A 22,557-nucleotide genomic window follows, 5' to 3' on the forward strand; every position below is an offset into this window, starting at 1 on the left:
GGAGTAGGCTTGTTCATTGCTCCTCTGTAACGGGAAAGAAAATGGTGGTTTCCTGCAGTCTGTGAGGACCCAAGGTCCAGGTCCTCCTGAGAGTGAGGCTCTTCCCCTGCCCAGTCCCTCGAGTGACTTTCAGATAGAACTATGGGTGATAATGGGCATCTTGTGAGGATTCAATAAGGTGCAGGAAGTTAACCCCTTTCCACTGCCCTTTTTAAACTTGAGGTGAAAGGTGACTCACACGGGTTAGTGGAAGTTTCTCTGCAAAAGCAAGGATTTTGTTTTCTACACTTATAGAACTGACCACATATACCTCTATATTCCTCCCAATGGAATCTGGATAGAATTCATAGGCCCTGATACCAGGTCTAGTCTACTTAACTAGACTACTATGATATCTGAAGTCGGGAATAACATTTTGTCCACACTTATAATCTCAAGGCCCAGCAATGCACCAAGTGTGTAGTATATACGTACACGTGTATGTGTGTGTGTGTGTGTGTGTGTGTGTGTGTGTAATATATACATTTTGAATGCTTTCATGGGGCTAGGGGTACAACACGGTGGTAGAGCACTTTCCTAGCACGACATGACCTTTGATTTAGCCATCAGCACTGCAGAAATAAAAGCTAATTTTTAAAATGTGCTTCATAACAAATGAATGATAAAAGTGGTACATTTAATATTTTGGTTGTGAGCCTAGCCATGTCTCCAGCCCGAATATGCTACATTTTAAAGCCCCCAGGGGGCCCCATGGCTGCCCTTCCTTCTGTACACTGCAGCCCTCCAGTGAGAAGCTACAATTGAAGCAAATGTGCCTAACAAAAACGAAGCTGTTCCGAAGTCAGAACTGCAGAAGGTGGTGGTGAAGCACTCAAAAGGCTGAGGCAGGGGGACCATGAGTTTGAGGTCAGTCTGTGCTATACAGAGTAGATCCTGTTTGCGGGGAGGAGGGGAGAAAAATCTCTCCCAAGAAGGATCTCTGTCTTCCACTGATATCATGCTGAATATTAACTTTTTTCATTTCAATAAAATACTTGTAATTGTCCCATTCAGTGACACTAAGCATGTTTACATTGCTGTAAAAGGTCCCCGAAGTCCATGTTTTAGAACCATGTCAGTCTCCAAAACCAAAGCTCTGCCTTCATTAACATGCCTCCTTATCTCTTCCTCCTGGCACCTGGTCCCCACCAGTCCATTTTCTGTCCTTATTTGCTGACTCCATGTGGGAGATGCGGGGGATAATGCTGTGGTTGCCCTTCTATGACAGGTTGGTTCTTTTTCCATGAAGTCTTCAAGATCCATCTACATTCTGGTACATGTCAGTTTCTCTCCATCCTGAAGCCAACTCCTCCTCTACTGTGCACACTGCACACTCTCTTATTGAGCATGTGTCATAAACAGTTTTCTAACATGTCCCATTGCCTTTATGTCCCCAGCTCATACATCACTCGGCTGCACATAGGTCCCCAGGAAATCTCTGTTGAATGTGTGACAACTCACTTTGAACGGGTCTCCCCTAGTACAAAAAGAAAAAAATGAAGTCTTCCTCAAGGATGTCAGCATGTTACCTTGGCTTGAAGAATTAGATAGATAGGTACCTGTTCAACTGATACTAAATGATATTTACCAGGCTTACTGAGAAATGACTACCTGCTACACACTGTGAGAAGATGGACTCATTCAGACTATTCTCACCACAACCCAATGGGCTTGGTCCTATTGTCTCCAGCCATTTGCAAAGTAGTCATAGCATAGAAGAGGGTTTTGAAGCCTAGCCGCTTCACCAGAGAGATTGTACTCAGGAGACGTTGCCCTGCTGGGAGTGTATGCTTTCCTAAGACTTTCCCGGTTCATCTGCCTCTGGACTGGTCTTCACTCCTGTCCATTCCGCGCCTGGCAACCACATGCCCTGGCCTTTGCACTTTTCCTTTCCTTCTTTCACGCCTGACAAACACCATTTCCTCTCCCAATGTGCACTGTTTAATCTATGCCTTGGTCTCTCTTCCCCCATGAAGTGTTCCCAGTTCTGTGGGTCCTCCCACATCCAGCAGAGGCCCTTTGTCGTTGTTCATCCTTTGGGGCATATACACTGTCAGGCTTGCTTTTTCTGAATGCCTGGGGTGTAAGTGTTGCATGTCCCCTGTTCAGAATACTTTCCAGATTGCGGATGTTTTTAGATTTTGGAATATTTGTATACTGTTCTAGGTGCCTTACTGTTGCAATGATAAAACACTCTGACCAAAACTTGGGAAGGAAAGGCTTCTGTGTCACAATCCATCACTGAGGGAAGTCAGGGCAGGAATTCAAGAAAGAACTTGCAGCAAATCCCATGTAAGAATGCCGATTGCTGGCTTACTCACAGACCCAGGCTTGGCTAGCTTTCTTTACCCAGGACCGTGTGCCCAGAAAATGGTACCGCCCATTGTGGGCTGTCCTACATGAGGTGAGGCAAGCCAAACAGTCCTTCACAAACATGTTCACAGACCAACCTAATAGACAATTACTCAGGTAAGACTCTTTCTGGACAGTGTTGGGTTGACAACTAGGCAAACTAGGCAAACTAGGACATATACATATATGTCATAAGATATTAGTATCTTTGAGGTAAGACTTGAGTCTTAATACAAAATTAACTTGTTACATATACACCTTACATTCATAGCCTGAATGTAATTTAATATTGTATTTTTAGTGCACCTGTGTTTCAAGTTCAACCTGTCACTTGAGGTCAGGTGTGGAATCTTCTGGGCTATAGAAACCTTAAGTTTCTATAGCATTTTAGGTCTTGGATTTGTGGGTTACAGTACTTCACCCATAACCCATCGTACATTACCAGCTGTACATTTGGGTAACAGGCTTCTCATATAGTTTTCATTCATTCATTTTTAAGTTTGAGACAAAAAATCTCACTCTGAAGCTCAGACTAGCATAGGACTCGATGTACAGCCCATCCTGACCTGAAACTCAGGTCAATCCTCCTGCCTCTGCCTCCCAAGTGCTGAGATTGCAGACAAGTCACCATGCCTGGCTTGTTCTTATACATGACAGTGAATGGGACCAAATAAACATCAGCACGAGTTCTAATAGGTCTTAATAAGAACTTGGAGTCCGCTTTTGGAGTTAAGGCTGAAGATCAGATAAGCAAAGCGGACAGCTACTAGAGAGGTCTTACCTCTACCAATGCTCAGACCAAAGGGGTGTTCCTGTCCTCACACTGCCGCCTCAGACTGCTTAGACTGCACTGCTCCTCAGACTGCCTGCCTAGACTGCATCTCTTTCCTTTCTCCTCCAGCCTTATATTCCTCTCTCTGCCCAACCATATCCCTTCCTGTCTCTATCCCCCTAGTGCTGGGATTAAAGGAGTATCACTCCAAGTGCTGGGAGCTCTGTTTCTCTTTTAGACTGGACCAATTTTGTGTAGCTCAGGGTGGTCTTGAACTAACAGAGATCCATCTGCCTCTGTCTCCTGAGTGCTGATATTTAAAGGTGAGCACCACCACCACCCGCCTCTATGGCTAGCTAGTGTGGCTGCTAGGATTAAAGGTATGTGCCACCACTGCCTGGCCTCTATGGCTAACTAGTGTGGCTAGCTTTGCTTTGCACTCTGATTTTCAGGCAAGCTTTGTTTGTTATATAAAATATCACCACAAAACATGTTCAGCTATTTGAGCCTCTGTTGTGCAGACATGAGTTTGGATTGTATTAATTAGTGCTCCTTACAGTAGACTGTCATGTGATTTGCTAACATAACAAGAATAGATAGATGCACAGATAGACAGCCCTGAAGTCAGTATGTTACTGCTAGGGTCCCTGCCACAACATCTCTCACAGTTCTAAGTCTCACAAGAGCTCAAGTCAACATAAGAATGGTATCCAGCATTTAAAATGCAGAATACATATTTTCTCCCTCTCTCCCTCTCTCTCTCTCTCTCTCTTTCTCTCCCCCCTCTCTCATGTCTGTCTCTCTGTCTCTCTCTCTCTGTGTATATGTGTGTCTGTCTCTGATTCTCTCTCTGATCTAATGGAGGGACTTTGTGGAATTGGATTCACTTTATAAGAAAGTAGATTTGGGAATATAATTACTTGAACTAGAACTAAATACTGAAGCTATTTTTTAATCATAAAATACTTCTTGAAATAAATACTTTCTTCATGTACCTTGGACTTGTTTGTAATGTCTTATGTCATCTGGCCATTGTTAATTAGTGAAGAAAGAGTATCTTTCAAGCTTGGTAAACTGTTTTTTTTAACTTCACTTTAGTGTTTTGGTATTTTTATTAAATAGCATGTGATTAGATGTCTGTTGGAGTCCAAAAGTTTGCTAGACTTCTTAAGGTTAAAGAGTAGAATAAAGCCATTCAGTTGCTGATTGACACTGTTGAGATGTGGTCTTCCGCTACATCATCGAGCCCTTTGTTTTATGTGTGGCTTGTAAAATACACTTCAAATGTCACTGGGATACATGCACTTTTTCTCAGACTACCCTAATCCCTAGATGTGCCTCTGCCAACCACCTCTGCCCTGGAGTTGGTATTTGTCAGATCTCTGGCAAAGAAACAAATTCTGGACTCTCAGCTTTACTTTTCACACAGCTGATTTAGGTCATTAATGTCTCGCTCCATTGATGGCACCACACAACAAAACGCACACACACACACACACACACACACAGTGGCCACGGTGTGAAAGAGAAAGGCTAGGGTCTCAGTAGCCCCTTTGAGGGCAATACCTTCAGGGACCAGGAGGCCACTCCTTCCTCACTAGCCCCCTCTTCTCAATAGTGCCAGGGGCTGGAACAGTCTTTAGTAACACATGGCTTTCAGAGGTCACATACTCAGATATGACAGAGCCTGGGTGATCTGGGTAGCCTTCCCAGGATTCTTGGACTAAAAGTACTGACATTTCCATTCTGTTTGCAAATTCCCTTCTATGGCACATAGGATATTTTGTTGTTGTTTGTTTGGTTTTTAATGTGTCTGGTGGTTTCCTGCCTCATGCCATGCACAGCTGTTAAGTTCTGTACGTCAGAGACTGTTCTGCCAGGGACTCTGTAATCCTGCGGTTTGGACACAAAGAGGAGTCGGTGACATTTAGCATCCTTTCCCTGCTGATGTGCAGCTATTTTGGTGTTAAAACTGTCAGTTCCTAATCCTTTGTGGATGTCACCTCTCGAAGCTACTTCTTCTTACCTTCATTGTAGGAGTAAGAAAAGCAAAAGGAGACACATCATTTCAATAAATTTTAAAATATTTGATCTCAGAGTATGTACAGAAAAGGAAACTTGAAGCTATTTCTCTGCTTTTCTGTTTAAAAATGCTAAAATGTACCATAATACTTTCTATGTGTATTATAATTAGGTCATACAGTGATCTAGACTGCTAAAAGTGAATGCCAGCCTATTTCCACCAAGACACTAAGTGGTGGGATAAAACAACAGACAGATGTGCAATTTGTCGTGCAAAGGCCCCTGCACGTGACACCCTGTGACACACGTGGTCCAGTTTTGGGCTGCTCTCTGGCTGCAGCTGTGAGCTCCTCCAAGCACTGCCCTTGCTCTGAGTTAGTGACTCCTCAGCTTTCACAGTTGCTCTGTTCTTCTTTTAGAACATTCGAGGAGCCCACACCAAAGGTCTTACTGCAGCTTTAGTCTTTAACATCATTAAAAGCATCAATACAATGGAACAGCAAACCAAACGTTTCCATTCACATTTAGTGCCTGACATCTCTTGCAATGCATCACTTGACTCCTTTTTCAGATTTGCTGTTTCCTGAATCTAGGTCTGTCACTAATTGAAACCAATTGTCCTGAATGTTTTTCATCTGCCTGTTAATTAAGTCTTTTTGGGGGGAACTGCCTGATAATGGGAGGAACAACCCTTTCTTGCTATCCTGGATTTATTTCTAGCTCACCAGAGAGAAGCTGCCTTTCTCTTTAGCGTTTGCCATCTTCAGTCAGAGGGACTGAAGCAAGCAGAGATTTTTAAGTCATTATTTTACATTTGCAAAACTAAAAGGTAAGAGATTTAAGTCAGACTTTCAAAACACTCTACCTGTCTTTATCCTCAATAGTGAGGGAAACCCCACTTTGTTACCTTTGTCTTTGGCCCTTATATGCCACCCTCCGATTCCAGAGCCTTCATCCCTTGCTCTTTCCCCTGCTCCCATCTGCTGGCGCCCTCTGCTGGTAAGGCTCTTGGAGCTGCCCTCAGACCCTGCAGGTATACGTTAAGTGCATTGCCAAGGGCTGGCTGCCTTGTTCAGATTGCCTAGCAATAGATGCTTTCCTTGCCCTGGCTGCCAAGCAGTATTCTGGGTTACCCTACAATTCTGCTCCAGATGAGCCAGTGGGTATTCTGGACTCTGATTCAAAGTTTGGAAACATGGGTGAGGATCGACTTTCCAGGCTAAAAGAGCAAAAGGCAAATTATTGAATTTAAAATTTTTGAAGTTTGGAGGCCAAGGATATAACTCAGTAGTAGAGTGCTTGCTTGCAAGTCTCTGTGCTTAGTTCCAACAACAAGGAAGAAAGGGAGGGAGGAAGGGAAGGAAGGAAGGAAGGAAGGAAGGAAGGAAGGAAGGAAGGAAGGAGAGCAGCCCTTGAGCTCCTGCCTACTAACAGGCTGAGACTGACTTTGCATTTCTCACATTTAGACTGAAATCACTGAACAAATCAGGCACTTTCACAGTTTTAGACGGTGGGGTCTGCAAGTTAGCACAGTGTGCTGGAGCAGACATGATAGGTTTATTGGGCCAATTATGAGCTAGTCAGTCACCCTTCAAAGTCACCACTCTGAGCACATAAAGTGATGATGGTGGTAATTCCTATATTTTACACTAAAATTTTCCCCTAGAAACAGGACTTGGGCCAGTTCCCATCACTCAACAGGCAGGATCTACCTTACCAATATATGTGTTATTGGGTACAGTGTCTTTTTCATTGCATCAGTGTATTCAGTCCTTAAATTTTATAACCATAATTCATATATCTGGTCAAACCATAATCTTTTGCTATATTTTTAGAGTAACGATCTCACTACTTTAAATATGTGTTTGTGGGGGGGTTCTAATCTAACTCCCTCTTTATAACTTTTTGTGACATCTGTTTTGTTTTGTTCCCATCTCTTTTAATAACTTACAGATGTCTTGGCATTTTAAAACTGACAGAGCCTTACAAATCCACTAACACTGTTCTGGGCTTTTATATTTCATCCTCCCTTTCTACATGCCCCAATAGCAATGGTATCTCCTGGGTTGGAACATGTATTAGCAAACTCACAAAAGTAGCAACTGTGATAAACAGTCACCTATAAACCCAGACTTTTCAATGTAGTTCAAATGGAATTTGACCCTGTATGTTTATGTCACCTATGTAGAGAAGTTGTTGCTTTTGTTTTCTTTTGTTTTATAAAAAAGTGTTTGTCTCTTCAGTATGGTGCTACAGTAGAGAAATATTTTATGAATTGAGAAGTTGGTCATGAGATTCCTGTCACAACAGCCCAGGCTTTGACTAAGAATTGTCTCTAGCTTTTGTGAATTCTTCTTGCATTCAACAAATACAGTGAGTCTCTGGCTCAGACACTGCAATGGGTCCTGGTGCGGGAGGTGCCCAGTGTGGCCCTCAAGGCACCCACGGTCAAAAGGTGTTACAGTGCAGCAGGAGACAAGCTACTGTGTGCAGTGTGATAGATGACATAGAGAAGCATGGGCTCTGTGAGACACGAAAAGGGGTTTCTAGGGGTGTGCGTGTGTGTGTGTGTGTGTGTGTGTGTGTATGATGGCCAATTTTGCTTGTCAACTTGATTGGATCTGGACTCAACTAAGACAGCAAGGGGCTTTCTTAATCACATTGCTTGAAGTGTGGAGACCCCCCTTAAGTGTGGGCAGTGCCTGCTGGAGGCAGCTCAGATAAAAGGGCTGAGAGAGCAGAGCCTGCATTTTGCCTGTGCATCTCCACTCTTGCTGACAAGTTCACTTACCCTGTCCCTGAAGCTTTCCTTCGCTGCTATTAGAACAAACTTTGTCAATCTCCTAAAATACATGGTTTAGAAAACCCACAGAAAGCAGGGGGGAAAGGAGCAGGTTGGAGGTGCGGGCAGGCACAATTGGTCTGAGAAGAAGGGCTGAGCTGAGATCCACTAGGTAGAGGAGATGAGCAAAACCTGAAGGGTGGTGAAGACCAAGATGCAAGGAGAGGATTGGACTGGCTTTACCCGGAGGACAGAGACCAGAAGTGCCCAAATCTACTGATGATTCTGGAGAGGGTGCTCCAGGAGTGTAGGAGCTCAGGCCACTGTTGTCAGGCTACCAGGGGTTGAAGTTTCAGGTCGAAGGAGAGACAGGCATGACTGCAGCCCTGAGGAAGAATGATGGAAGCAGAGAGGGGAGACTGAAGGGCTTAGTTTGCAAGGGGCAGTGCGGGTGTGTGTCGCATGCTTTAGGAAAACAGGCTCCTCCCGGAGAGGAAGGGGCCAGGGGAGACAGATTGGAGCAAGTGGATAAAGCTAGAGAAACCAGAAGAAATGAGACAGGCAGAGAGGAAGGGACAGAGAGGGCATGGTGTGACTGTGGGATAAAGTAACACTATTGGTGTCCGCTCTCCAGAACACAGGCCAGGTCGTGCTGGTAGCAGGGGGAAATGAGGGGCCTGGAGACCACTGAGCAAAGGCTTGTAGGACTCCATGCTCAGTACCTAGTTGTCACCTAGTTGGGGACCATTAACTTCTCATGGTCTCTAGGACTTCTTTTCACGTCCAGGTCTCGGTGCTGGAGTCCGATACCTGGGCCCAGTCACCTCTTTACTCCCCTCACCCCTGCTCTTGCACTGTGAACACAAAGTGCAGATGTTAGCAAAGCTAGGGGCTCTCATTTTCAGTCACAATAAAGCAGCAGCAGGTGCCAGTCTCCTGCCCTCATCCATTCCTCTGCTCTACGGTCAAATTTCAAAACCATGGTGTGTTCAAGAAAAGCAGTAGAACTATTCGACAGCACTGCAGAGGAAAAAACGGGGGCTGCAGGTAAAGATGGGCTGGAAAGGTGGTAGCGGGGGCGAGCTGGAACAGTCTAGAAGCTAAAGGGAGCAAAAGTGATGTGACTGGTGAGCCTCTTAGCGATCCTCCTCCCTGATAGAATATGCATGATCCCAAGTCCCTGCTCGCCTGGGAGCAAGGAGGCATTGGGGGTAGATCGAGGAGCACTTGTCCAGATGCACTGGGGCTTGGGGTGCAAGGAAGCCCCACCAGCCAGATTGTAATCCCCCCTTGTCCCTTCTCCCATCACCGGGTTAGGGAAACGCTCCTTTTAACCCCCAAGCCAGCTCCTACCTCTACTCCTTTCAGGGGAGCAGCACCCTTAAGGGGCGTGCACATCAAAAGCTGAAATAATCTAGCTTCACAGCTGGCCACAGTTGCCTTGTAGTGACCCTTTGGTGCCAGCTCTGGCCCTCCGCACTGTGCTTTCCCACTACACAGGCAGGACCCCGCTTTTTGGTTTTGTACCACCCATCTTGGCATCTCCCTGGGGCGGTGCTGAACCAGGCGGAGGCGGAGCCCGGGCACAGTGCCACCCGGCTGTCTTCAGCAGAGCCCTGGGGCTCAGCGAGCGCGCTGAGCGCTGTTTCCCCAGCAGGTTCCTAAGACAACCTGCCTTTAAGGAGCGTTTCCCTGGACGCTCCTGCCTCCCGGCGCAGCCATTAGGTTAGCCGGGAGCTTGCAGTGGTCAGGAGAGGGTGAAGCTGCTGCGATCGATCGCAGATCCCCAGGAGATTCTTTCAGCATCCGAGAGTGGAGAAGCCTTTGCAGGAGAGCACATCTAGGGTTCTCGCTGGCTCTCGTGCATCTTCCTACTTGGCTGACGGGAGTGTGAGCCAGCAGGCATGGGGTGTTTGGGCAACAGCAGCAAGACAGCTGAAGATCAGGGCGTGGATGAAAAAGAACGCCGTGAGGCCAACAAAAAGATCGAGAAGCAGTTGCAGAAAGAGCGCCTGGCTTACAAAGCTACTCATCGCCTGCTGCTTCTGGGTAAGGCCAGAGTGCCTGGCAGCTCTGACTCCTGTGGCTCCCAGTGTCCCGGAGTGCGCTGTCCTGGGCTCACCTGGCACAGACAAACCGGGCTGCGCACCTCCGAGCGCCGCGCTGGAACTTGGCCAGGGCGAACTACTTTGAGCCACATCTGGTGTATGCTCAAAAGAACCCACGTAAGGGAAGTGACAGGTATGACCAATAGGAGGACACGAATGACCACCTTTCTGTTTGTTCACAGGGGCTGGTGAGTCCGGGAAAAGCACTATCGTCAAACAGATGAGGATCCTGCATGTCAATGGCTTCAACCCTGAGTAAGGATACCCAGTTTGGATTTGCTTTCTAAATTGTGTGTCAACCGCATCTTTTCTTAGAAGTATTCTCTCCAGGCAGTTCTTTAGATAATGGAGCAGTTTGGGGCTGGAGTGGGGGCAGGGAGGTAAAAATCTAGCATAGAATTGCTCCATTTAGGCAAACCCTTCTTTGGCAATATCTACTTTAAAAAGTAAACGGCTTTCCAAAATATAATTTGTTAGGGATTCTTGGGGGAACTGATCTCCAACATTGGTGTGGCGCTGAACCTTCAGCCAATACATTGGTCCTTTATCCATTGGTATCTGAAGCGGAGAGCTGTGGAGCACCTAACATATTGGACACTGTTGTACAAAATGGTGTAGTAGTTGGAAAACACCTATGAACATCTTTCATTTTACTTTGTATCTCCTCCGGATGATTCATAGTACCAACTGCAACGTGTTAATAAAAGCTGTGAATGCCTCCTGTTCGATGGTTTAGGAAATGATCACAAGGAAAAATGCCTGTACACATTCAATGTGGATACAGGTTTGTGTGTGCGTGCGTGTGTTTTGTTGTTGTTGTTGATTTTTTTTTTTTGCCAAACTTTTTTTTTTAAGTTGGTTGAATCCACCAATATAGAACCACCTATATGAAGCCTAACGATACCACAATACACCCTTTCTCTATAGTACAACCCACTTACATCTACTTCAGTTTATAACTGTCAATATAAGGGATAGGTTTGGATATAGCCGTCGTTGTATTTGTGTGTGATATCCACAATAATTGTGATTATGTGGCCTTGACATTTGTTTGAAGCTGTAGGTTTTAAAGGGAATACATTCAATTTGTTCAGAGCACAAATTGGAAGGGATGGGGGCAATGTTTTTATCTAGGAGGTAAAAGCTTGCCCGGTGCCTTGTGGGTTGATACTGACCTCTGGTGAACCCAGTCTACCTGATGCTGCACTCCCTGGACATTTAAAAACTTAGTTGGTTTCTATTATGAATGAAATTAATAATGATTCTCTTTCAATGCAGGGAAAAGAAGCAGAAAATTCTGGACATCAGGAAAAATGTCAAAGATGCTATTGTGGTAAGGCCTCCCCTAATGTTTGTTCAGTGTTGAGTAGGCTAGGCTCAGACTGTAAACAGAAAGTATGTATTTCTGATTATCTTTCATGGGACCCTTGTATGTTATATCTCTTGGTTTTTTTTTTTCCTTTATCTATTTTAGACAATTGTTTCAGCAATGAGTACTATAATACCTCCAGTCCCACTGGCCAATCCTGAAAACCAGTTTCGGTCCGATTATATCAAGAGCATAGCCCCTATCACCGACTTTGAATATTCCCAGGTAAGAAATTTTTTTGGTCAAGCATCTAACATAATGAGAGGTGGACCCATTTCTAATGAGGTTGCTTACTGGAAAATAGCATGAAGTCTCTAAAATCTAGCCCTATGGATGCTTCTTTTGTTAAACATAGCAAAGGCAATGGGATTGTTAAAAATGCCTTTATGAATGTCTGGGAGGCTGACCATCAGGGACACAGTTTGCCTTTCAGAAATGTTGGCAGCAGTTTTCCTGGTATGTTCTTAAAGCATTGTCACATATAGCAAAAACATAAATTACATGAGCAGAGAGAAAAACTTGGCGCATAACTGCCTTTGTGGGGATAACAGAAGAAGAGAAACAGAATTCCGTTTTTTCTTAGGCTCTGTGTCCACCTGATCACAAGAGAAGAGAGTGCATGTTGTAAGAATGGACCAGAATTCTGTGTGTTGTGTCAAGCATGACACAGTGCAGTTTATATCCTCCTCACTGATAGCTACTACCCATCATTCTTGTGTCAGCATCGCCTGTGCCAGAGAGTGAGACCAGCCAGTACAAGATGTTTCTTGTTGGATTTACACTTCTTTAAAACAGTGTTTGGTGGTTTGATGTAGCAGATTTGAATCAAACTATATACTAAGTTTCTGGGAAAGCCGTGTTTGTCCCAGTTGTAGCAAAAGAGCGTCTTCATATGTGTACATGTATATATGCAGGAAACCCCTACTTTAGAGTTTTCACTGCCTGGCAGGTGGTTTGTAGATACTTCTCTGAGTACAGGCCTTACCCTGCCCAGGCTTAAAGGCCTAATGTACCTGCTGCTCTCTTCCCTCTCCTCTGCCCCTCCAATAAAATGCCATCCTGTGGGTTCTGTATCAAGTTAATGGATACCAATATTTTTGAGACAGGGTCTCTCTGCGTAGCCCTGGTTGTTTTGGAACTCACTCTGTAGACCAGACTGGCCTCAGACTCTCAGAGATCCACTTGCCTCTACCTTGGGAGTACTGGGATTGAAGGCATGCACCACCACACCTGGCTAACAATGTCCTTTAAAGGACTTATATTTTTTATCCTTTAGTATGTTTTGTTTTGATTGTTTGCTTCTGACAAGCATAAGCATCCCAATATAGCCAGAACTATCTGTATGGTTTTTGAAAAGGTGTTCAGAGTGACACTGTAAAAGACATCTGGCACAAGGCACATTGGTTCTGAACTGTGTCTTTACTTAGGGATGGCTGCGAATGGGATAAGGAGACAGTAAGGTGGGTGAAAAGTAGCCAGATGCCTCTGCCACACCAGGAAGCCTCCTAGTTCCAACTGGCGCTGCAGGGCATCTGCTATGTTCTCTGTAGCATTTCGTGCATTGGGAGTATCACGTACAATTACAGTCTTGGTTGAAATAAAAAGAGTAGCCTTCTCATTCAGCCTTAGATGTAGACTGTCCTATCGTGTTTTCTCAAAGTCATTATAAAAGTCCTTATATATTCCTAAACATTTCCTTTCAAATGCCATTGTTAGCACATGAGAAGTCAAGATGGATTGCTCAGTTCCCCATCATTTTCTTTCTGCTCATAAACACTCACGGAAGATTCTTTCCATCTGAAATTCAGAAACCCAGATAGATAGATCTCTCCTGTGCTATCTTAGGCAATGTGAATGTGACCTTTGAGTTAAATCTTGCATATTTTAATAAAAACAATACTTGAGCAACCATTTTCTACATATGCATATATTTTCATAAAATTATTATCATAAGCCACAGTTAGTTATCCATTAGGCAAAAGAGGATTTGATACCAGAAAATACAAATGCAACTAAAGTTCAGTGTGGAGGTGAACTCTTTTAGGAGCTGTTCTGGTACGTTTTGTTTTTTTCTGTCCTAGCACTCTGTATTTTTGCATGTCTGAGCTCACATAAAATGACAGTGTTTTATTTATTAAAAAAATCTAGATATGTAAATAAGAACTTTATACTAATAGCATTGTTTTTGAAAATGTTATTTCTTATATCCACCCACTCTTCATAGACCATATTCCATGGTGCCTGGAAATGTTTAAACTATCTATAGTTTGGAATGCAAGAATTTGGAGGGTGCCAGGTGGAAGTGTGTTTTATGCAGGATGCAGGCTAAGTGTGATGAATGGATTGTAGGAGGTAAGAGTTGAGGGTAGATGGTCCTTTTGAAGCTGGCTGAAGTTATCCAGGCACGGGATGATGGGGTGATTTGGTGTGGAGGGCTGACACTGGGGAAAATAAAAAGGGTCCTGGGTTAGGATATGTTTCAGAAATGGAACTATTAGCATGGTCTGATCTTTGCACGTGGATATTGAACCTGTATTTCTGCACAGAAAATAGAAATAGGTTGGGAAGAGGGAGGAAGGAGTGTTGTTTTCCTGAGACACTGGAAATCACCATGAAGACACCCGGGTATGGGGATGTAGGGCATGAGGTGCAGTCTTGGAGTGAGGAGGGTGAACACCAGAGGTCTCTTGCACAGGGACTATGTGGTGAGATAGGCCAATTAGGAAGATTCTGGCAAAACACTAAGTAGATTGCCAGGTTCCAAGCTAAGAGGCTGTCTAGGATACCATGGCAGGACACCATGATTCCAGAGAAACTAGAGCAGGGATGAGGGGACCTAAAAAGGGCCATTCGAGATTAAAAGAGACCTCCACCACAGGGCAGCATGGAGAAAGTGAATCTAAGTAGGTGACCAAGGGACCTGGCTTTTGGAGCCGGAAGGCCAGCAGCCACCTTGACAAAGGCATGCTGAGAGGAGAATGTTGACAAGAGAAAATGGAGGCCTTCCGTGGGCCGTGTGGCGCGGAAAAGTCAAGAAGCAGGAGTGAAGAAGAGTAGGAAGAACCCAGAAGCACCCTGTGGGCTTTTCCTGTGACTTGCTGTAGCTCTGCCTCTAAGAAAATCCAGGAAGCCAGAATCCAAGGGAGCAGAAAAGGCTCAGAGAGGTTACTTTATCGAGAGACACTGAGAGGACAGGAGGCAGAGAGAATGGGATGTGGGAGAGAGATCACACCGTGGTGCACACAGAAAGGCCTGCTGGAGGGTGATTCTGTGGAGGCGGTTTCCAGAGATGTTGCTTTTAGAATAGGAGTCCCACGGTCGCATCTCAACACACATGACCTGCAGTCTTTGGCAAAGAAAGAAAAACTGACAGTGCAAGGGAAGGGGAAGGAGGCTGTTGGCGAGCCTAGTCTCTCTCGGAGCATAAGGAGAAGGATGGGAAACTCAAAGAGGCAATGGTTGAGTATGAGGGAGGGCAGAGGATAGGCATAGGCCACAGTAAGATGGTAGATTTGGGACGGGAAAAGGAAGGAAGGCTGCCTGCCTTGCAAAGGCCCTTTAAATGAAACTGTTAAAGTAAATTGGCCAGTGTCCACAAAAAAAATCGTTTTCTGGTTTGGGAATTTCCACAAACCTGCCCCCCCCGTTGTTTGTGGCCTTTTTCATGGTCATGGTGAACAGTAAATAAGAGAGAATAAAGCTGTTGTGTGCTCTTTGAACCCAAGTGATACCATTATTCTTTTACAAGCCAAGAGTAGAAAAGGAAAATCTTCAGCTACATGATGAGCTATTTGCTGCCAATAACATGAAATTGGGGAGACAAGGCAAGCACAGTATGCTGAATTTCCCAGGCCCTGTTTTTGGGTGTGGGGGAGGGAGCTTGTGATCGACCAATCTGAGGTCTACTGTGTAAACCAGTGGCAGTGAGCTCTTCCATGAGAGCCCAAACTTCAGCTGTACTTGGATCTTTATCATGGCCTCAAGTCTCCCAACCCCAATCTCCAGGGAGAAGACATGGCTGCTTGTGCCCCTTGAAATAGAACCAGGGAGGGGGCCTCCCTCCCTCTGTGCTCCTCCCCACAGCTCACAACAGCATTCTGTCATGTGTTGTGCACACTGACAACGTCGCAGAATATCTATCTGTTCATGTATATTATGGCAGAAGCTCTTGTGTTGGTGTCGTGCAGAATGTCGGCAGACAGGTTGATTAGAATATCACATGATATTGAGGAAACATTCTTAAGCATCCAGCAGTGGAAATCAGCTTCACGGCTATCCCATCCTTTCCTCTTTGAACCGATGAAGTCATGTGCCAGTTTTAAAAGCAACTGAAGAGCGCCTGGAGGTGTAGCTCAGTGGCAGAGCCCTTGCCTAGCATGCATGAGTACTGCATGTCAAAAGCTCAGGACTTTTGGAGCAAAGGTGAAAACTCACTTCCCTTAGGGAACTGAGATGTTTAAAGATCTTAGTGTATGGAATGAAAAAGCTCTCAACTCAGCTGTAGTCAGAGGTGAAGAATAAATGGCAAATACTCTCAATGCTGGGGGCGGGGGGACGGCAGCCTTGTCGGAGGCACAGCAGTGAGGGACTATGGGCCCGGGCTGTTTTCATGTGGTCAAGGAGCATGGTCCATGAGGAACATCTCTGCTTCCTCATGGGAGGAAGGAAGCAGTAGAGGGAGCAGGCAGTCTGAGGGGCCATTGTGCCTGGACCACTATGCTTCAACCCCAGCCAGACCAAGCACTTGTCATATGACTCAGGGTGAGTCCATTACTTCATTTCTACCTGTCATTTCTCAACAGTGCAGCATAGGGGATCATGCCGGTTACTCAAGGTGTCTGTGACAGGATTAAACATGGTGACACCTGAGGCAGCCATCTCTTGAGAGACATACCTTGGGAATGAGTGTCCTAGCTCTGTGAGAGAGACGAGCTGGTGGAGTCAGGTGCACAGTGTCATCAGATTCCAGCTCAGGATGTGGCCCTCATCCTCACCCCATGTCATCAGCCCAAAGGTCCTAGTGGTCTAAGTAGATAACAGTTCTCTGTCAACTCTTCCTTCATCCATAGAAGACTAACAGACCCCAGAGCCATCCCACCCTGCCTTAGACAGCATTCACAAGCAGTTTCTTTTGTCTCATGCCAAGAGCCGGTGTCCCCTAAACACAACACACCTCAGGGAACTCTCCCCCAAATATCACAATTGGAGACAAGCTAAAGAACTTGGACCTCTGACCTCAGTGCCATCTCTGAAGAAATATTTCATGGAGTGTTTCAGGTGCCCTGGCTTCATCTCTGTCTCTGTCACCAGTCGCCCCGAAACCTCAGGTCCCACCCACACCTATATTATTCTCTCGTTTTTATTTTCCCTTTTTCTTAACTTCTTTGCTTGGGGAAATGATTGTTTTATTTGAGATAGAGTCTTAAAGCCCAGGCTGGTCTCAAACTCAACAAATAGCCAAGGATGACCTTAAACTTCTGACTTCCTGCCTCGACTTGCTGAGTTTGGGGATTGTAGGTAGTGCCACCATGTGGATTGTGGAATGCTGGGGTTCATACCCAGAGCCTCCTGTTCACTAAGCAAGCACCCTACCAACCGAGCTCCTAACCAGCCCTGTTACTTGTGTTTCACAAACACTGTCAGTCCTTCATACTTCCTTCTGCCCGCCTGCGCCCTGCTGTCTGGCCCTGTGGCTTCATGAAGTTGCTTTGTGCTAACTAGGCCTTGCTGGATCTGCTGGGAATTGTGTTACTGTTGGTGCTTAATCTTGTTCTTAATTAAAATATTCACGATATATTTATTTCTTCCTATGAGAAGAAAATATCTGTCTTCACAGTATTTTAGTTAGCTAAAATATTGTTCTGCGTGGCGAAAATATCTGTCCATGTTTTCACACGATTTCTCACACGTCCTAGCTAACTCACTCTAGGATTCTCCATGTGTCCAATGAAAAGTGAGGATCTCCTGAACCATGGCCTGGGTAGGGGAGTTAACCCCAAGAACTTTACGTTTTGAGCAGCAGGTTCTTTGTTAGTCAAGTTGTCAGCATTTAGAATTTCTGTAATAAAATAGTTTGGCTTTCCTAGGGTGTGTTCTCTGGTTTTCTAAGAAGTTCTAGAAAAGTTCCTTCTAAAAGGGAATGAGACTCTGGAGGAGAGGTGAAAGGTTCTTAAGTTTGAGGCCAATCTGGATGCTATCTCAAAGAAAATAAAGTAACAAGTTTTCTCTAAATTTGTACCTCAATTTTTTGTTATTATTTCTGGGGCTTGATGAAAACAGCAAACACTTCTTGAACCTAGGACAGTCATATTGATTCCACAGAGAATAATAGGAATCATACTTTAAAATGAGAACAGTGGTGTGTGTTGAGGGTGAGACCTTAGGAGGACATCTAACGGATAGCGCCAACTGAAGAAGAAAGAGCAGAAATAAAGAATAAGGGGACTGAAGATATCCCCTGGCTCCTTGGTTTAGTTTCTGTAGCCATCTGTGGAGCATGTGGCACTTGGTCAGTGTGGGGGAAAGTGATGAGGTCCCATGGCTCTATCCTGGACACTAGGCAGAAAGATGAAAGAAGGGGTCCCGTGGGCTGAGCTTGCCTCTTTGCTGGTGTTTCAGCAAAACCGGGAAGTGTCTGGGGGTACAGAAATGAGTAGGGGCCATGCTTTCCTGTCTCAGATGTGGGGATGAAACAACCATGAGCTGTTCACAGATATTAGGAACACCTAGAGGTCGCCTTCCTCCTGTGATGAAGATGAATCTCCTCTGCCTGTAATGTGATGTGCACAGAGCCGAGGTCCAGAAGCAGAAAGAGGCTCCTCACAACTGAGGCTCCTCACAACCAGAGCTAGGAAGAGGACAAGCACAGGCCACTTGTGCCAACCACAGAGCTGGGCTTCCTCCTGGTGCTTTGGAGAGCTTCATAGTAGTTCTCATCAGAAGGAAGTGTTCATTCTTTTTGAAGAAATGATTCTAGAATTCATGCACTTTCAGGTCTGCCATGGAGTGGTGTTCTCAGGGGTTTGCTTGGGCAAGGGGTATTTATTCTACCAGAAAACTTCTCCTGAGCCACATAGGACTTACTTCAAATCCTAAGAAGGAATGAACCATGTTCCCTTGGTAATTCAAAAGTAAGTTTTAGCAGTGTCTCCTAGGACTCTGTGTGTGTGTGTGTGTGTGTGTGTGTGTGTGTGTGTGTGTGTGTGTGTGTGTGTGTGCATGTGTATCCCTGTCCTTATCAAAATGTTCACTTGCCAGTTGAACCACAATAAATACCTAAGAGGGAAGGCTGTTGCTGGAGTCTTTGGATTCTTCTACATCTCACAATGAGCCGGAAACATACAGCTCAGTAGCAAAGCTATTGTTTAGTATAAGTAAGGTGTTAGGTTTGATTGCAAACATCTTGGATAAAATAAATACTGTAAAGAAAATAAGACAGAATGGAGACCATTCTGCTTCAGACATGTTTCTGTCTGTACCTCAAAGTAATGGACTGGTGTCCTGAAACTGTCATAGGAACATTTGTGTAAGAACAAGACAGCTGGTCATGGTGGGGCACACCTCTAATCCCAACACCACGGAAGCAGAGGTAGACATAACTGTGAGTTTGAGGCTAGCCTGGTCCACATAGTCATTTCCAGGCCAACCACGGCTATATGGCAAGACTTTGTCTCCAAAAGAAAAGAAAAAAAAAAAAGATATTTATGCATTTCCAGGAGCATCCTAGACTTAATGTACCCATTACTACGTGAATGAAAAATATTTTAGAAGCCAACTCCCATCTACCTTTCCTAGGTAACATGCCAGGATAAAAAATAAAATCATGATTAAAAAAAAAAAAAAAGTAAAACTAGGAGTTGAGCTATGTGACTTTTATCTAAAAGTTTGCACTGAGAGAAGATGAATTTTAAATGACAAACTAAGGCAACGATTTTTTTTTTAATTCCCCAAATAGGTTATCATTGAAATCTCAAGTTCTTAGAAAAGACTTGAACAAAAAGACTTCTGGTATCAAAGCTCACCTCTGGTTGGCATGTTTTGGAAGCTAGCTGCTGGGCTTAGCAGAGGGGAATCAGAGCCCTGGGAGCGAGCACCTTGGCGCCCGCCCGCCCATCTTAGCCCTTGTCATCACTAGCTTTATGTAACTGAGAGGAATGGCAGAAGGAACAGTGAGTCACCACTTGTGGCTCGTGAGAAACACACACCAAGGTCTGATGAGGCAGGATAATGCAGATCTTCCTAAGAGGATTCTTCAAGCACTGACTGACAGTGTAAAACTGTTTGATTTTGCGTGGTGTCCTAGTCTGCTTTCTGTTGCTGTGATAAAACACTGACCAAAAGCAGCTCGGGGAGGAAGGGGTTTATTTGGCTTCCAGGTATCCATTCATCATCCAGAGAAGCCAAGCAGGAAGCAGAGTGGATAACATGGAAAGACTCTGCTCACTGGCTTGTCCAACGTGGCTTGTTCACCCCGCTTTCTTACAAAACCCAAAACTACCTTCCCCGGAGTGGCACTGCCCACAGTGAGCTTGGCCATCCCTCACCACCATTAATTGCGAAGATGACTGACAGGTCAGTGTGATTGAGGCAATTCCTCAACTGAAGTTCCCTTTTTCTCAAGTGATTATAGTTAGTGTCTAGTTGGCAAACGCTAACCAGTACACGTAAGAATGTTAGCCATGAAGGTGTGGGATTTTTTTCTTCACCTCTTAAAATAATTTTGTACTTGTATTTATGCTATGGCATGTGGGGTAAACTAATGCAGCTGTCTGCATGATATTCTTTCCACACAAAGCAGTCTCCTTTTTAAATTCCTCTTTGTTTAGGACATATTTGTGTATGAAATAAATTCTAAAGGACAGAATGTTCTCATGTGGCCTCCCCGCAGATCACCACCCATACGCAACATAGTGGTCAATGCAACACCCCCTCTGAGTGTCTGAGGAGCAAGCCTGCTAACAGACATTTTTTTTTTTCTCATGCTGGATCTAAAGCAGGACTTGAGCACAGCACACTAAACTGTACTCTGCTACCGAGCCACACCCTCAACTCTTAACACACTTGTACCTCATAGGAGAACCTGTTATAAAATGTAGATACAAATTGCAATTTTCTTAGTATAAAAATTGTCTAGCATGAATTACCAAGTGAGAGTTTTTCAATAAAATTTGACAGTGAGGTGAATTGTATAGAAACTTTCTGGGGGCTGAGACAAAACGCCGGAGTACTTAGTTATGAAAATATAGAATGAGCATATCAACTACACATCCACCATTGCAATTTTAAATAGATCAGCTGCAGCCTTCATCGCTCTGAGGGAAACCATACTTTAGACAGTTCCAGGCAGGACACTTGGAGGGCAATTGATCACGAGGTTCCAGACAGGTGGCTACCTAGTGAGGACGGCACCTCAAAGTGGTAATGTCATCATCTAAAGTGATGATAAGCCCATCACTTTAGGCTCGTCCTTCTCACAGGAGCAGCCCATTCACTATGCCCTTGCCCTATAATCTACATTGCTGTCTGAAGAACACGCCATCTCTCCTGGGACTGTTTCTGTTTCACAGCCTAGTCTGACATCTCTGCCCAAGGATGAGTCCCTGCCAGCCCTCATGTGCCACCCTCGCTTTCTTCTTACCCCTGACTTTTGACCCTCCTCCCCATGGGTCCTCTTATCCCTTCTTCAAAGCCTGGCTCACCTGCTGGCTTTGTTGTTGCTGCTGCTGCTGTTTATTTGTTTTGTTTTGTTTTTCTGAAAAAACCAAGGCTACTGCTACTGCCTTTGCATGCTACACAGTTGTCCTTATCCACTCACGGACTTAACCAAAGATCAGTCCTCATGTACTCAGCTACTGCCAAATGATCGAAAGTCTAAGGAAGCAGATCACTGCCCCATTCTAAATCCCTCCTACTAGCAAGGCTAGTGTTTGCTAGGAAACGGACTTATTTGCTGTAATGAAGTATTTTGTCTGTATGCTACCCCTTCATTTTTGCAGGGCAGTCTTGACCGTTTTGAGTTTGTCACTGTGCCTACAGTGAGGTGTGAGGTGGCTGTGTTTGCTTGGGATGTGGCATTTGGCATATGTCATGCTCAGTAACTATGCAAAAGCCAATGTTTATCTCCCGCTCTGCTCTGTATTGTCCTTGGGACCAAGAGTTAGTTACACAAGAAAGCATACATTTTCTGCAAATGCTTGACTCAGTGAAAAAGAAGGTTCTTAGAAACATACAATATGTGATCTGTGATTCAATAGTAACCTCCTTAACAGAGACTCCAATTCTGTAGCCTCCAGTTCAGTGACTGTTAAGAGGGATATGACCTCAGAGCAGAGGCTTCATGACAGACAGCACTGGGTGGACAGCATTTCCTAGCTGAGAAAATTTTGGTTTTTGGGTTTTATGTTTGTTGGGGTTTTAGAGGGGTTGTTTGTTTTGGTTTGAGTTTTTTGTTTGTTTGGGGGTTTTAGTCTTTTGTTTTTTTGAGTCAGGGTTTCTTTGCGTAGCAGCCCTGGCTGTCTTAGAACTGGCTTTATAGACCAGGTTGGCCTCAGACTCACAGAGAACAGCCTTTCTCTGCCTCCTGGGGGCTGAGAGTAAATGTGTGTGACACCATTGTCTGGTCCCACCTGGATTTTATTTTTCTTAATTAAAAAAGTGACATGAGCTCACTATAGGTTTGAGATGTGGTCTCTTGGGACAGAAAGACAAAATAGATTGAGAAGGAAACCAGTAGATCTGAAGTCACCAGGTCACCAGGCCAGGACATTGTTCCCCATCACAAGTCAAGACTGTGCCTAGCACAGCAGCTTCATCCCTTTGTTCTGGGGCAACAGTGAGCTTTGATGAGGGCTCACCTGAGCCCTGAGTCTACACGCATCTTCCACAGTACGTGACTGTCACTGTCTTGCATTCCATATGATTACTCGGTGTTTAAAAAACTGTTATCAAGGCCAGGCATGCATGGTGGTGCACCCCAGCACTTGGGAGGCAGAAGAAGGTGGTTCTCTGTGAGTTCAAGGCTTGAACTACCAAGCAAGTTCCAGGACAGCCAGGAATACATAGAAACTCTGTCTCAAAGAAAGGAAAGAAAATAGAAAAAGAAAAGAAAGAGGAG

At 44.8% G+C, this 22,557-nt stretch overlaps 1 protein-coding gene across 2 annotated transcripts in view; it reads left to right on the top strand.

The window, feature by feature from the left end:
* Gnal (G protein subunit alpha L) overlaps positions 1-22,557 on the top strand; it is a 108,347-nt gene that overhangs the window by 15,065 nt on the left and 70,725 nt on the right. Inside the window, exons 1-4 of one of the 2 annotated variants that reach the window (XM_051200804.1) lie at positions 9,782-10,016; positions 10,258-10,330; positions 11,354-11,408; positions 11,550-11,669. In XM_051200804.1, coding sequence (XP_051056761.1) covers positions 9,872-10,016; positions 10,258-10,330; positions 11,354-11,408; positions 11,550-11,669 — 393 coding nt within the window. In that variant the 5' untranslated portion in view covers positions 9,782-9,871. Of the gene's footprint in view, positions 1-9,781; positions 10,017-10,257; positions 10,331-11,353; positions 11,409-11,549; positions 11,670-22,557 lie in introns of those variants that run through there. The other variant, XM_051200803.1, reaches the window with a different exon arrangement.

Source organism: Phodopus roborovskii, unplaced genomic scaffold (assembly GCF_943737965.1).
Source record: "Phodopus roborovskii unplaced genomic scaffold, PHOROB, whole genome shotgun sequence".
Classification (NCBI taxonomy): Eukaryota; Metazoa; Chordata; class Mammalia; order Rodentia; family Cricetidae; genus Phodopus; species Phodopus roborovskii.